Here is a 15,936-nt window from a genome sequence, read left to right on the forward strand (position 1 = left end):
TGCTGAATCTTATAAGCATTGTTCATTTAAAAAAAAAAAAATAGTTTAAATACTATTTATGTGCATTCAGTGTGCATGGGATTATTGTATTTTGCTTTTCTTTTTTCCAAATGTCAAGTTAGAAAGGCTGGGAGGGTTTTTACTTTTTTTTTTACTGTAGATGGTTTTCAGAAATCTTGGAGATTTTTTTATAAACACAGGGAAATGAGCTTCCTCCCTTCTCATAAATTTAAGAGCTTGGCTTCTCCTCTATATCGGATATAATTGTTTTATATATAGATAAAGTTTACTTTTTGACCCTGTCCAGAAAGCTGTTTGAAGAGAGCTTCCAGAGGCCCAGCGATCCCCCTCCTGCACACACAGAGCTTTCACCAGACCAGATCAGGGAGAGCTTGGCTTCCTCTGCTCAGCCATAAAACCCCCAAGGGCAGAATATCCACAGCCTCTCCAATAACCCGCCCCAAGGCTGTGCTGCTCCTCTAGGATTTTTTTCCTCCCATCCAGTCTGAGCCCTCCATGCTGTCCTTCATGGGCACTGTCCCATCTTACACTGTCTGTCTCTGTTTGTTCTGCCACCCTCCCATGTCCAGTATAATCTGAGTAACACTGAAAACACAAAGTTCAAGGCCAAAAATATGTATGAAGCTGAGCATTACCTTATTTTGTTGTTACCTTATTTTGCATAAAAAGCCCCGTGAGAGTAACCTGCTCGTCCGTAAGCATGTGCAGCTCTAATATTGTGGGATAAAGCAGCATGGATCCACAGCATAAGATTCACTTCAACAAAACCCTTCTCTTCTCCGCTCGTTGTCTTGGTGGAAGATCTGAACTTGGGATGTGTCCATTGCCACCTGTCCTTCTGCCAAGTCCTAACATTCCAGCACACCTCACAACAAGTCTAGAAGTATTATTTTAGGGAAATTACTGTGGTTCCTTTATGATTCCTTTTTTCCATAAACTGCTGTTTTACAAGCTGAGTAGCCATTCTTGTCTTTTTTTTTTGCAGGTTCTTGCTTTTGCTGAAATTGTTGGTTATTTGGCGGTAGTGTTTTTGAGTTGTGCTTTTTTTACTTCTTTGATGTGCTGTAACTCCTGCTGTGATGCTTTCATTGCAGGCCTTGCTGAGGCCGGGGCGAATAGACAGAATTATCTACGTGCCACTGCCAGATGCAGCCACTCGCAAGGAAATCTTCAAGCTTTGCTTCCAGTCCATGCCAGTCAGCGATGAAGTCTGCTTGGCCGAGCTCGTGGAGCACACACAGAAGTACTCAGGAGCAGAGGTAAAACTGCCTGGAGTTGGTGCACACATGGTGTTCAAAGTTGAACTCAAACACCCCTTGAGCTTTCTTGGCGTGCTGGCGGGGATTAGGAAAGGGAATATTTCAGATATTCCTGTGTTTTTGCACTCTGGGGCTTTTTTACTTCAAGGTCCCCGTTAGAGGAGTGGTGCCGGGGGAAGGGTTTATTTCAGGGTGAGCCTTCATACAATTTGCAGGCGGCCTCATTGAGGATGTGCTGCCAGGAGTGGAGGGAGGTGGAGGCGAGTTCTCCCAGATTTCTCAGACAGTTCTCCCACATCTCTGGGAATCTTTTGAGTGTGGGATTGTGACTGAGAGCCTCAGGACGAGAGAGGGGAGACGGAGCTAGGAAACACTGCAGGGGAATTGCAAAGGAGTCACTTTGAAGCTTGTGTTTTCCTATTCCATATAATCAAGACCTCACAGCAGCACTTACTGTTATAGCTCATTGCTATTACTAAGCTTCTGACAGTGGATGTCAGATAATTATTTCCTGTCCTGGGTAGAAAAAGAAATTTTCTTAGATGCTGCTGCCTGGCAGTTATAATAAGTATCAGTACGTTAGCGGTCACCATTCTGCTCCCTGAATATTATTCATGTTGGTGTCTCATGAAAGGATATTTCATTCTTTCCTCATTTTAATTAATTGAGAGTAATTATACGAATTCAAAAATTCAAAGAATGTTAATAAGGTTGCCAAATTGAGCTCTTGAAAGGTACGAAATACCAGAATTTCCACCTTGCTGTAGACAGCCCTAGCTGTCTGCATTATCACACCATCTAATTACGTAGTCACCTTCTGCTTTTTCCATAGCAGGGTGGAAAATGTGATGTGCTTGCCTTGGCTCCCCATCTCTTTGTGCGCTGTTTACAACAGCAGGCAAAAAAGCTAAACTTTTGTCTTGAGTGATTGTGGAGGATTTGTGTGGTTGCTGAAGGCCCTTCTCAGAGGACTGGTGGTGCTCCCAGGCAAGGTTTCTCCTCATTTATCTGTCACTTAGATGCTGGTAGGCTGTAAAATGCTGTGCTGCCTACTAATAATCTGTGCTGTAGGGTCATTTTTGGAAGCTATGTCACAGCAGACACCAAAGCCAAACCCACAAGAGTTTTCTTCCTCCACAGCACAGGGCAGACTCCGTTCTGGGAATAAATGAATGAATGAATGGAAGCTGTGTAGTGAGCAGAGCTGGTTTGTGTAGCACATCTTTCTGCCTGGAATGTGGGCTCTCACAATGAAAAAAAAAAAGGCAACAGTAAAAAGGATTTCAGACTTGAGTGTTCGTCTGGAAGACTGTCACAGCTCTACTGCCTCCACGTTTTGGAGCAGTGACCTGAAACAGTGTTATGTTTATATTTGGGGGACAGTGACACAACTTGGGAAAATTTATCTGCCTCTGGCTGAATTACAAGCCTCCAAAAACATAAATATAAACATATCCTCTGTTGCATATGGCAACTGTTGCCTTACCAGGCAACAACTGCAGTGCTTGTATTTTAGAAATTCCAAGCATATGGGGATTTCCTTTGGATCTGGATCAGCTGAAAAGCTAGTGGTGAATTCCAGTGCCTGGTTGATAATGAGTCACAAATGTCTTGGTGCTTGCTTTGTACAGAACCAAAAATAAATTAATGGGTCATTGAATGTAGCTACAGACCGGTTGCAGGGGGAAGAAAAAAGCTGCCTGTTTCTAATGTGGCATTTCTCACGAATTCTGTTCTTTTGCATCATGGAAAGTGTTATAATAACTGGGATGTAAAGAGTAAATACAGAAAAAGCCTCAGTCAGGGTTCCTTGGAAGAATATATAAAGTCTTGACAGTTGGCACACACAGTGGCCAGTTTCATTAAAGCCTTTTCTTCCCAGTGTCTCCAGCTTCCCAGCTTTACAAATAGTTTCCGCTGCTGAATGGCAAGTTCCCATTCCACTGTTCTAGCCTTTGTTCAGAGAAAGAAATGGAAAATGCCTGGTTTTGTGACTAGAAGATGGTGTATGAATAGTGAGCTGCTTGTAAAGATGCGTTGAATCATCCTGACATGAGCTGAATAAACAGCCAGGAAAGTGGATAGTTCAGTGTGCATCTGGCTTTCAACTTGGCCCCCTTTCAGATCAGATACTTGTGTATTTTTGCCTGTCATCGCTTATGACCAGTTATCTCTGTTCACCTGCTGGATGTACGTTTCTTTTAATGACTACCTTTAAAGATACATCAAGATAGTAAAATAGGGCGATTACTTCCCACTGTTTCATGTGAGGGAACCTGGAAGATAATTTATGAGGGTGAATTAGAGTTTCCTTCTCTCACGTGTCAGTGAAGCTTAATTAAAAAAAAAGGCATTAGATGAGCAATGTCTGTACAGTTAACTTTTAGGTCAAAGAAATCCTCAGCTTTCTGGAAATATTTGAATTTGAGTGCAATCTTCATTTCCAGACCCTTCTGAAGTAGTGCTCTGCAGCAGTGCTTGGGCTTTTCTTCAGGGATACTGCATTTTATTTTGGGCAAAATTGCAGGAGGTCCAACTTTTATAAAACTGATAATTTTTTAATGGTTTTATATAATTAGAATGTCTGCACTCTGAGGTTGTTCACAGTTTGATCACAGCTTTTCCTAGAGCATTTTCACTGTTGTACTTCATGCTGAGAAGTTTTATCTGTTTCATTTCCCACTGAAGTAGGAATAATTAGAGATCTGACCACAGAAGTATTTTAAAAGCAATGTTTTAAAGTACAAACAATGTGAGTTTTTTGGGTCTCGTTTGCTTGTTTTCGTGGTGCTGCCACAGTCAGCTCATTTTAGGAAAGATGGGCTTTCCACAAACACAGGTGCTCCATTTTTTCAATTTGGGGTTAGACAAGCATGGGATGAAGAGAGTGTTTCCCCACTGGAGAAATATTTTGTTCCAGAAAGTATGTGATAAAAAGGAAAATAAACCCAGCAGAGTGAGAGATGTTCTTTTATTGTCTGAGCTGCAGTCGGATGAAGTTTTTGTTACAATTTAAAAGGCAGAGAGGGAGGTTTTAGGCAGAAACTGAAATTAAGTGTTGAGTTGATTTGAGTTTAAAGTTGGTTGGAAGTAATAAAAAATTAAATAATCTGGGTATGATGACAATATTCCTCAGACGAGTGTGCTTATAAAAGTAAGATAATGGGACTGGCTGCTTTTAAATTGGTGGAAAGCAGGTCATGGTGGAAGCCAAAGCTGGCATGGTTTCTATAGTATTATCAGTTTCCATGCTTACAGGACACAATAGTAGAGCGGGAATCTTGGAACCTGTAAATCTTTCACTCGTTTCTGAATTGAAGTGGAACAGTTAATGTAAAAAATATCTTTCTCACTTTGCAATAACTCTCAATGGGAGCACAGAAAATGAAAGGGAAGAAAAGCAAGCTGATGAAGGTTTGCTCTGGCTCAAGAGCAGAAGTGATGCCGAAAAATCTGTGCAGCAGCAAACTAGTTCAAATCAACTCAAGTCTTTGATTCTTAAAACATGTATTCCAAAACATGCATGTTCTTGTTTACCAGATATTGACAAATTTAAACTAGTAACTTTAATTAGAAACACCCCCAAACAACCAAACTTCTCCAAAATCCTGTTTCATACAGAGGAAGATACAAAGTACAAAAGGAATGAGACTGTGTTCCACCATAGGTGCACAGGAGGGTAAAGACCCTTTTAAGAGATTGGGGAAAAATTTGTCTATTTACTAAAGAACATCTACGGTAAGGGAGAGAGGGGGTTTAGATATAGGGGGGAAAAGGGCATTGAAAAGATAAGGATGTGTTTTCTTTACATCTAGCTCTCCATGAAGGAAAAGATTTTCCAGAGTTAAGAAAAAGGCTTTCTGTTTAACATTATAAAGGGCAGTGGATTCAATCCTATATAGTAGCCTCAAGTATTACAGTGAAATGTGATTTTCAAGGCGAGGAACGCCATCAAATTTAAATGTAGCAAGATTAGGGCCTCAGATGAACCTCTAATGTTTCTCTTGGAATGGTGCAGAGGATCTGTTAATTTATATCACTCATTGAAAAGTGAACATTTTTGTGTGGGTGGGTGAGGAAAAGTCTCAGCCTTCATCCAGTATGGGTAGCATGGGATCACCTCCTTCCTACACACATTTATCAGCGCTAAGGATGTGTTTGGCACAGGTGTCTGGAAGGTGAGGAAATACCTGGCATTGGGAATGTTTTCCAAATGTTAGTGTTTGGGATAAATGAGATGAATCACCAGAAAGGAAATAACTAACTACACAGGACTTCCCATGGGATTTTGCCTGCTGCTGGTCTTGCAGGAGGCTCCTACGTGCGGAATGTGCTTGGGCAGACTGGGAATGAGGGCAGTGTGAGCACCTGGGGATATCTGAGAATGGCGCTGGTGTGGCAGTGCTGAAAGCAGGACTTTGGGGCATTCCTCTGCCTCTCCCCGCTCTTTTCAGTCGCTTCAGAAAGATCTGGTTCCTGTCACCCATTTTTCAGACATGTTGCCCAGAGTGGGTGGGTTTTCAACATGTTGCCTCTCAGCTGAGGCCTGATAAAGTGCTGTGTGCTCTGACCTAGTGAGGATGTAGAGCATGGCTGGCAATCTGCACATTTATGCTCAACATGAGGTTTGGTGTAGAGGGCAGTATTGGCACCGAAATTTATGCATGGCAAGCTCATCTGGGAAAGAACATTTTCTCCTTCAGTGAGATGATGATTTGCTAATAGTTTAATCAAGAAGGGGAGATTTAATGCATCTGGCTGAAGGGACATTAGTGTTTCCGAAAAGGTCAGACCCATTAACAGCTCAGGAGGACACTGTCGAAACTGCTTCCTAAGTAACTCAAAGAACAGTGATCCTCAGAGGAACTTGGGGAAAAAAGCCAGGGGAAATTTGAATGAGCACCAACCAGTGCTGAGGTATGAAGTTTTGTTTGCTTCTCAAAACCTGATTCTTTTTTTTTCCCCAAAAGCCCAAAGAGCTGATATTTTGATTCTTTAAGCGCCAAAACAGTTCAGATGCAGGAGCTTCACAGCTGATTTCAACGTGTTTTTCTTCATTAACTACATTAAAGGTATTGTCCACCCAGGTTCTGTAAGTGAGCACTCTTGTGTTTGCTTTTGCAGGGTTGTTTTGTGTTTTGTCCAGTGTTTGGAGAAAGAACATCAGTAGGATCATCACCTGTGTCAGGAGCAAGCTTCCCCTCCCCTGAGCTTGCACAAAGCAGCTGTAGTTTCACCAACCCAGCTGAAGCCAGGGGAGGTGCCCGGCTTTGCCAGCAGCACCCACTGTGCTCTTTGCCTGCTTTCCCTGTCTTTTCCTTCCCGTTTTCCCACAACCTCACCCGTGGCAGAGTAACCAGTAGCTCCCGGTTGCTGAGGGTGGCCGAGGGGTGCGTGCTGCCAGCACAGCAGGGCACTGCTGAGCTGCCACTGTCACACAGGCTTATAAAAGAGGGGCTTAGACCCAGCCTCTGTCAGCCAGCTTCACTTGCCCTCTGCTCTTGCCTCTGGCTTTGCTGCTTTATTGTCCTGGCCTTGGCTGTGGTTCCCAGCAATGGAAAAACATGTTGCTCTTTAAAAGCAGATGGGAATTCATTCCTGAAGGAAAAAATATGTCTCTTTAGGCTACTGCTATTGTTTTCTTTGAGTTTTATTTTTTGCCTGTGAGTTATTTCTAGCAACTTTTAATTTTTTTTTTTTTAATCAGACATTGGGTATTATTCTTCAATGTCTTAAAGCACACACTCTTAGTATAGCAATGATCAAAAGTGGGGGTATGTAAAGTTTAGAGTGAAAATTGCATTTGCAGTGATCAGGAAGGAATTGAAAGTGTTGGCTTATTTCTGCCTTTTGAAGTACTTTTACTGGTGTAATACAAATGCTTGTATCAGTTCAGAGTCGAAGAATTGGCTTTTATGTTAAAAAAAAAGGAAAAGAAAAATAAAAAGTGTTTTTTTTCCTCACACTGACCTGTTTTTCTGATTTAAACCTGTAGTGCTGGCATTTGATCTTGTAAGTTATGATGTGTCATGGGGTATGTGGTTAGGAGTGAACTCGCTGCTTGGAGTTTGTCTCAACTCTAGTCCTAAAGTATAAGACAAGGCATACTAATTGGAGAAAGTCACCAAAAAGTTATTGGACTTCAGAGAAAACTGATTCCTGGTCCTCCACTCATATGACAACTCCAGGGCCAGATCCTCTCAGCATATACAAGATGCTGTAAATACTGAGTATATATATTAGTACATTAGTAAAAGGTATGTCTGAAGTTTTCTTGTTTCACTGATTTGTATCCACTTTTTTCATAAACTGGGGTGGGTGGGGAAAGTAAATATTCTTACATATTCACTGCTATTTCTCATGCCCTTAAAATTAGCAAATGTCTGACTTGCTTGGGTCCCTGTTATGATTAATTTTAATAGTATGCAATGTCTGCCTGTCCATCCTCAGTGTTCAATTTCTCTTTCTTTACATGTATATTCATTTTCCCTTGGATATGCTGCATTAAGAGGAGGGCCACCAAGGGATGGAGCACCTTTCCTATGAGGAAAAGCTGAGGGAATCAGGATTGTTCAGCCTGGAGAAGAGCAGGCTTTGCAGTTACCTAACTGTGGCCTTGCAGTACTTGAAGGGACCATGCAAGAAAGGAGGAGGACTGCTTGCAAGGGCACGTAGTGACAGGACAAGGGGGAATGGCTTCAAACTGAAAGAAAATAAGTTTAAATCAGATTATCGTGAAGACATTGTTCCCTCTGAAGGTGGTGAGGCCCTGGCACGGCTTGCCCAGGGGAGCTGTGGCTGCCCCATCCCTGGAAGTGTCCAAGGCCAGGCTGGATGGAGCTCTGAGCTACCTGGTCTAGGAGAAGGTGTCCCTGCCCACAGCAGAGGGGTTAGAAAGAGGTGATCTTTAGGATCTCTTCCAACCCAGTCTGTTTCATGATTCTGTGATTTCAGGGAGGTAGCACCAAGGCATAATGTCCTGCATCAGCTTGCCCAGGAAAGCTGCAGAAGGCCCCCCACTTCTGCAGTGAAATTACCTTCCATTCCTAATAGAATCAGTCCTGCAAAACCACGGGCTGTACTTGATCAATGACATCTGAAATAGTTCTCATTGTGATCTTAATTGGCACTAGGAATATTTAGCTGTAGTACCTGAAGGCTAATTCAGGATGTTTATACCAGATGAAAGCATCCAGAGGAACACCTTGTGCTGACCTACTTGTGTTTCTGGGACTGTGCCAGTTCAATTGCTGTCATGGTAGAAGAAATGTTAATGAATGGCAGAGGAATAATAGGGCCCAGGTGTAAAAGCCTGTTAATCTACCTGGCTATTGTTGCTGTGAATGAAGAACATGTTATTTTAAGGGCAACACTGACTGTTTACACTTCGCTGAACTGCAAAGGTTGGAGAACTGGGGTTGTGTGTGTGAATTAAAATGTTTGAACATATATTAGTATCTTTGTGTGCAGGGAAATAGGATGTTTGCTTTTGGCAGTCATCTGCAAAAATTCATTGTTTCTGTTGCAAAAAATTTGGAACTTAATAATGAATAATAATATCTAATAAAACCAAGTCACAATAGGCTGTGGATTTCTTGAACAATAAACATACCTAATTTCAAGTTTAAATGCTCTTGTTTGTAAAACTATCATTGTATAGTAAGTGCACCAACTATTCAGCTTCCATTGCTTTCTCCCATGATAGAAACGATATTTCTCTTGTGTAAAGTGAATTTTGAATTAATTTTCTGAGGGGTGATTATTACTGATAAAATATTTGGCGTGGGGGAGTTATTTGGTGTCTTCTATAAAATTTTGATTGTGATTTGCTTTGATACTTCCTATCTCTAAAAATGTGTATAAGGCACAGCCTTATGCACTTGTCATCCCATAAAGTTATTTGAGTTGGAAAATGTGCTCTGCTATATTCCTTTCAAAGAGATTTGATTATATTTCAATTTTTTTTTCTAAGTGAGATTTTTTTGGGGACAGAATAGTTGAAATATCTGCTTTTGCTCCGCTTTCTTTTTTTTATCCACAAACTTTATCAATGGCATGGTTGGAACTGGTAGCTTTTTGGTGAGGTAAGGCTTCTCAGTGTTAGTTCTGAAACCATTTGAGAAGTTGTTGGTAATTAAGATAGTCACTGACGCTGAATGTGGGAACAGGGAATCTTTCAAGCATTGCAGCCAAACCTACATTGTCAAACAGGGCAGTTTTCATTCTTGCCCTGTAACTTCTGTTTTCCAGAGCCCTGCTGGAAAGCTGATGGGCACAAGCACTGCTGTAGCTCAGATTTTTGTATAGCAGAAGTTGGAAGTTGTTATTTCCAAGTTACCTTTTATGGTTTCCCTTACCTACATATGGAAAAGCTTTGGATTGCCTTTGGCAAAAGGATTTAAAGGTTATTGGCAGATGGAAGCAGCACAATAATAACTCTGCAGCAAATTATTAGCTATGTTAGAAGCAATTCCATGGTCTGTTTTACTTTTTAATTAAACTTTTTTCAAACTATCACATAGTTCTCAGCTTAGGCTTTTTGTTTCCTGTCTTTGAGTAATGAAAATGTCAGGGATAGCTGGGTAGGAAAAAAGCCTTTCAGGTCTTAGTCTTCTGTAATTTGTCCATGGCATTGCATCTATAGAAGGGAGCCATCGGATCTGGCCTGACCACTTGCAGTGGGAGAAAACAGAGCAAGCCCCAAGATGACTGCAAGTGCTAATTGGTCTTGACATCCCCATTGTCAAGGGAGGAGAACCAAGAGCATTTTGTCCAGCCTAAAAGAGCTGCTTTGGGTTTGTTTGATGGTTTATTTTCTTATTTCGGGAAGTTGGGGGTGGGAGTTATTTTCTCAAAGTAATTGGCGTCTTACAGACGTGGTGTTTGTTACTTCATTTCCTAGCAAACAAAGTGAATTTGTGATAAAACTAGAAAATTACTGTTATATTGACATTGCACAGTGAAACACCATTGGAAGGAAAGGAGGGGGAGAGCAGTAATTTGTCCTCTCTTTTGTCCTCTTGTCTGCATTTTACTGGGATAAACCAACTTTGTCTTTTTCCAGAACTGCTCCCAGTGAGCTCTCATTTGATGATAAACCAGTGAAGAGGGATTTAAAAAAAAATTGCACCCAGCTCATAGCTCAGGCTCTGTGGGTTTGTGAGTATTTGTGAGTCTGTGTGAGGAGAACTTTTTCTGCTCGCTCTCTTCAGCAGCAGAATTCACTTGCACGGCGTGGGTGTTGTTGTTCAGCCGGGGATGAGTGACCAAGGAGCAGGAGCCAGCAGGATGGGTTGTTGGGGGTTGAGTGTTCAGCACTGCCACAAGCAAGCAGAAAACACCGACCCCAAACCCAAAAGCCAGGTGCCACTTGTATTTCTGGTTACCTGTGCAAGAGGTGGTTGTGGGTGGTTACCTGGAGAGAGGGGTTTTGTGGAATCCCCTTGCCAGGGAGGGCATAGTAAGGCTGGAGGGCTCATCACAGGCTCCTCATTTCGTGGGATCTTGCCATTTCTGCTTTCATTTCTGGGTAGTTCTGTGTTGTATGAATCAAGGGGCAGGGAACCAAGCCGTGCTCCTTTGTTAGCGAAACAGAATTTGCAAAGCAAGAAAATGAGTGTGGTAGTTTAGCATAAACAAGAGAGAACAAAACTTTTCTTGATTTTGAGTTTTCTAGCTTAAGGCTCGAGGACTTCCAAAGAAGTGTTGTTGGCAGTCTTATTTTGATATTCAAATAGCAAGAGCTCATCATAATGAGATGTCATCTCTCAGAAGTTGAATATGGAATATAGTCAAAATGTTAAAGGCTGAAAACTTGCTCTTCATTTCTAACATCTGTTGCTACTAAATTTGCAAAAGTATTTGTGAAGTAAGTTGACAAACCTCGGGTTTGGGGGGATTTTAGGAGATTTTTTTTGCATATGGTTATAGGTATAAAGACCTTTCTCGTCTATGATTTTCTTCACAAGAAAATAAGTTTCATGAACTTACCCATACAAAAAGGATTCTGTTCTTTCCTCTATGTTAAATGCTGTCTTTGTACCTATGAGCTAAAATAAGATTGGTTTATCTATTAAAAAAATCTGCAGTTTGTCTTCATTAAACCGTGTTTATTAGTAACAATATTTATAGAGGAGCAGGGAAAAAAAAAAAAAAAAAAGAAGTTTGAAATTAATTTGTCTTCTGTCAGTGCTTGGAAGTTGGAATAAGAAAGGGAACTGGAGCACTGAGACAGTATCTTACCCTAGGCTAGTTGTTTACCATTAAAGAGAGAGCTTGCATGCGGGAGGGAGTGTTATGTTTTGGACTTACTTCCTTGTAACTCATAAATCTTGGCTGTATAAATGTTCAGTCATTAATTAAGGCTTTCAAATTAATCTGTTTCCTGACTGGACTTGGCTGGTTTTGCATAGAGCAGTGTGTTGCCCAATCTCCCAGTTTCGGAGTGCTCTCAAACGTGTGATATGGGAGGATGGTGTTTATTGTGGAGAGTTAATGAACAGCACCAAAGGAGGGAGGGGGAGCCCCTGGGTTACCAACATGTGCAGGAAATAGGGTGCTGGTATCAAAATGGTTTTGTGCATTTTAATTGCTTCCCTTACTTCGAACAATGGCAAAAGTGGCTATTTTATATTGATAAACGTCAGGTCTGGGCAGAAGTATTTTTCATTCCTTCCTCACATAGTGTTCTGGTTTTGCAGTTCAGCCAGTTTACTCAGGATGATGTATAAATACAGCCAAAACATCTCTCTCATGTGTTGGAAAAAGAATTCAACTTTTGTTAGAGACTTCATAGAAATAATTTGGTAGTATTATCACTCAGGTGCTACTCATCTGAGATGTGTCTACTTATTTTACCCTTTCTTTACAAATATATATATCTGTGCCTCTTTTCTTAGTTATGCAGCCATGGCGGAGCTTTTATCATATATTTAATTATTTCTCAAATATTAAGTCTTTTCAGAAATTCATCCTGGAGATGTACTACTTTTTGTAGGCATTTAAAACCAGAAATATCTTAATTATCTGGGTACTAGATGTGAACTAAAGCAGTCAGCTTCCTTCAGTTCTGCAAGTGCAAAGGATTTCATAAATAACTTGTGAGGTTTAGATTAGACATATGGAAGAAGAGGGTAGTGAGGCCCTGGCACGGGTTGCCTAGAGAAGTTGTGGATGCCCCATCCCTGGAAGTGTTCAAGGTGAGATTGGATTGGGCTCTGAGCAACCTGGTCTGGTAAAAAGCGTCCCTGTCCATGACAGGGGCATTAGGACAAGACAGTCTTTTAGATCTCTTCCAACTCAAACAATTCCATAATTCTTTTTTTTTTTTTTTTTTTTTTTTTTTTTTTTTTTTTTTAGTAAAATGATTTTTCCATATCTGAGAAAACCCCTTGCATTTTAATGGCATCAAAATTAAGGTGTGTTTTCAGTGTCACTTAGACTCAAGCTAAGCCATTCTAAATATTTCCAGGTCCTTTCAGTAATGCTTTTTACAGATTTCTGATGAGAGGCATGTGTTTGTGAGGAGCACTGGCCAGAGGAATCCCTCTCCTTTTAATCAGCACTTTGAAAAACTCGGTGTGTTCTCAGTGCTAATGTCGGCACGTGAAAGAACAGTCTCAGCTTTAAGAACAACTCTGCCACTCTTACTGTGGTTTTTGAGCAGGAAAAGAGATTATTGTCAATTTTCTTTCAATAGCAGCTTCATCTCTAGAAGTTTGTCACAGAGACAGCATCAAAGATGTGCAGGCAACAAGTGACCCACTGAGTTCGGCAGATGGTGGAAATCCAGATGGGCTTGTTGTGCTTAGTGAAGGTACCATGTGGAATATGATAGGAACACTTGCTAAATATAAAACATAGCATTAAGAAACTGTGGTAATAAATCTCCCTTCTTCCAGTATAGATTTGATTGGAGACATTCCTGGACTTGCGGGGAGATAGGATGGATTGTTGGATTGTCTCACTGGGTTCTTCTTTCTTATGGATTTGATAAATCACTTGACACATCCCATTTGGTAACAAGTAAACTGTATTTCAAAGCCTGAAATGATACCTGGGTGACATTTATAATTTGAAATCTGTTGTTACATAAGACTTGACGTTCAGTGTTGTGTTCAGTGGTGTCTGCGTGCAACCTGAGGGGCAGAACAAATTACATTTCACCTAATTGCTTGCCATATACGAAGTAGGACTTGTTTTGCTGTGTGCAGATTCAAAATGAGGAGCTACACTCAAAATACCTGTAGGGCTTTATTACAGATGGTGTGTTTTGTGGTTGCCCATTTGTTCTGGGGCCTGTTTCCTGAGGGTTATTCCCAGGAGGTTGCATCAAGCCACTCTGGAACGGCCGGTTCTGGTTTCGGTGCCATTCCGAACCTGTACTGTACAGCAGAAGTCATTCAACCTATTAAAAAACGGCTTAAGGCTAACTAAATAAAGTAAATAAAGGAGTCAGTTAACATGGTGGTGGGAGCCATGACCAGTGACGACTCCCTGGACCACAGGAGCTGCTCTGCTCATCTGGCAGCCCAGAGAGAGAGCCAGTGCAGAGACCCCTGCAAGATTCCCTCGGGATCATTGTTCCTGCTGTGGTTTCCCAAGGTGAACAAAACTATCATCCTGGTGTTAAAATGATAAACCAGGTCCAATCCTAGCCCAGTCAGGATCCACACAGAACAGGTTGTTCCCTGCAAGCCAGAACAATGCTGATAACATTTAGCAGGAATAGCAAATACGCATTAATATTTGCATTATGATAACAGGCAGAGTCTATTTTGAGGTTTATATTTGGTACTAATAATTCATCCTTGGGTCTGAGATGATTCCTGAAAGAAAGTGTCTGTTTCCTACAGGAACAGTCTTTCTTGAATGTCTCTCATTTTTCAAACAGAGAATTTTAGTCACTTTATTTTTTACCATTTGAAATCCAGCAGCTTTATTGTACTAATATTTAGCCTGCCAGGACTTTTTAGGACCAGATTTTTTTCCTTTGAAAATAGTGAGGGTTTTTTTTTGCTGTTTGTTTCTTCTTAATTCATATGCAACATTTAAGGAAAGCCTAATTAATTCCAGCATACAGGGAGAGGGAAAGGAAACAGTGCTCAGCAATTGTGAATATATTTAGCTACATTTATACAGAAGTGACTGTATTACCTAAATCCCTTTTTCTTTATTTTTGGATGAGTTTGGGGGCTAGGAAGGAAAGGCAGGCACAGGCTTGGTAAAAAGAAGTGGGGGGAGGAAAAATGCTTCCATGGATCTGCACAGAAATATAATGAGCTATCTCTGTTTCCGTGTAGAGCTGAAGCAGGTCTTGCTCTTGAAAGTCCTCGAGTCAGAGTTTAGATTACAATTTTAGGAGGTTTGCAAAGGTTGAAAAAGCCGTGGAAGTCGAATTCTATTCTCAAGGTGTGAACATAGGGGCAGGCTGATCCCGGATAGGAAGGCTAGTTCTTGTTACTGGTTTTTATTAAAATATTTTGTTACTTCTGCTGCAAATTAACATTGGTTTGAACATTTTCTCTCTTAAGTATTGTTCAGTCTTCCTCATTAAAAAAACATTTCCTCAGTAATAATAGGTTCCATATGTAGATGTAGTACATATGTAAAGTGATACATATTAATATAGCAATTGCCCTCGAAAAAGTGGGTTTTTGCTTTTCTACCATGTAACGACCTTTCCTGCTCCCGCTCCCAAACAAGCAGAACAACAAGAAGGCCCGTTGAATGGAAAGGTGCAGTTTGAAAGCATTTCCCAGATCCGACGCTTTCCGAGCTGGAGCGGAGCTGGCGGAGGAGGCCAGCAGAGATGGATCGCTGGCCGTTCCAGGAACAGCCTGACTGCAGAGCGGGGTCAGTACCGGGGCTGGCGTGTGCCTGACAGTGAGTGCCAGGCTTTCCCAGGAAAGCTGCTCCCCAGGTGCTTCAGCAGGGCCCTCTTCCTGCAGGATCCTTCTCCGACAGCACGAGGCTCACTCAGGTGCTTCCAGCTGAGCCCTTTGCTCCGTGCTTTGCTGAACGCCAGCGTCGCAGGGAGATGGAAACACTTTACAGTGCTCTGCATTTCATCTCAAAAACCTGTGGGTAAAGCGTGCCTTAAACAGAAGAAAAACAAAACCCCCTTTCGTTTTTAGAGGGTTATAACAGTATCCCAACACCTGCCTGTAGGAACAGCACCCAACCTCCATTTCATAAAAGCAACCCAACCTCCATTTCATAGAGCTCTAAAAAGCCAAGTTACCTTTTAAAATCTCTATTTTTTTAATCTTTATGATTTTAACAAAAGGAATATTTCCATGTGTTCTGGTTAAGTATTGGAACATGAGGCAATCACTCAGTTTGGCCCAAGTTCTTCAAGTATCCTGCAGCAGATGAGCTTGCCAGCTTCCACAGGGAGAGGAGGTGGGGGAGAGCTACAAGCATTCTTCGCTCCTTCCAGTTGTAAGTTAAAAGACTGTCAGAACCATTTTCCAAAGCAAAAGGGTCGCAGCAAATTTTTCTTTAACCCACAGGTTGATGGGAAAAAAAAAAAAAAAAATTAAATCCTGAATAAGATTAAGTGGTACAGGACATACCATACAGATGCCTCATTACTTACATGGGAAAAAAATGTAGATAATAATTTTACTTTTGTAAATTTTGCTTTAGACTTCCT

At 41.3% G+C, this 15,936-nt stretch overlaps 1 protein-coding gene across 1 annotated transcript in view; it reads left to right on the plus strand.

Annotated features, from left to right (window-relative positions):
* AFG2A (AFG2 AAA ATPase homolog A) overlaps nt 1-15,936 on the plus strand; it is a 163,800-nt gene that overhangs the window by 129,344 nt on the left and 18,520 nt on the right. The window contains exon 15 of the mRNA XM_040063661.1: nt 1,116-1,280. Coding sequence (XP_039919595.1) covers nt 1,116-1,280 — 165 coding nt within the window. The remainder of the gene's footprint in view (nt 1-1,115; nt 1,281-15,936) is intronic.

Source organism: Hirundo rustica, chromosome 5 (assembly GCF_015227805.2).
Source record: "Hirundo rustica isolate bHirRus1 chromosome 5, bHirRus1.pri.v3, whole genome shotgun sequence".
NCBI classification, from domain to species: domain Eukaryota; kingdom Metazoa; phylum Chordata; class Aves; order Passeriformes; family Hirundinidae; genus Hirundo; species Hirundo rustica.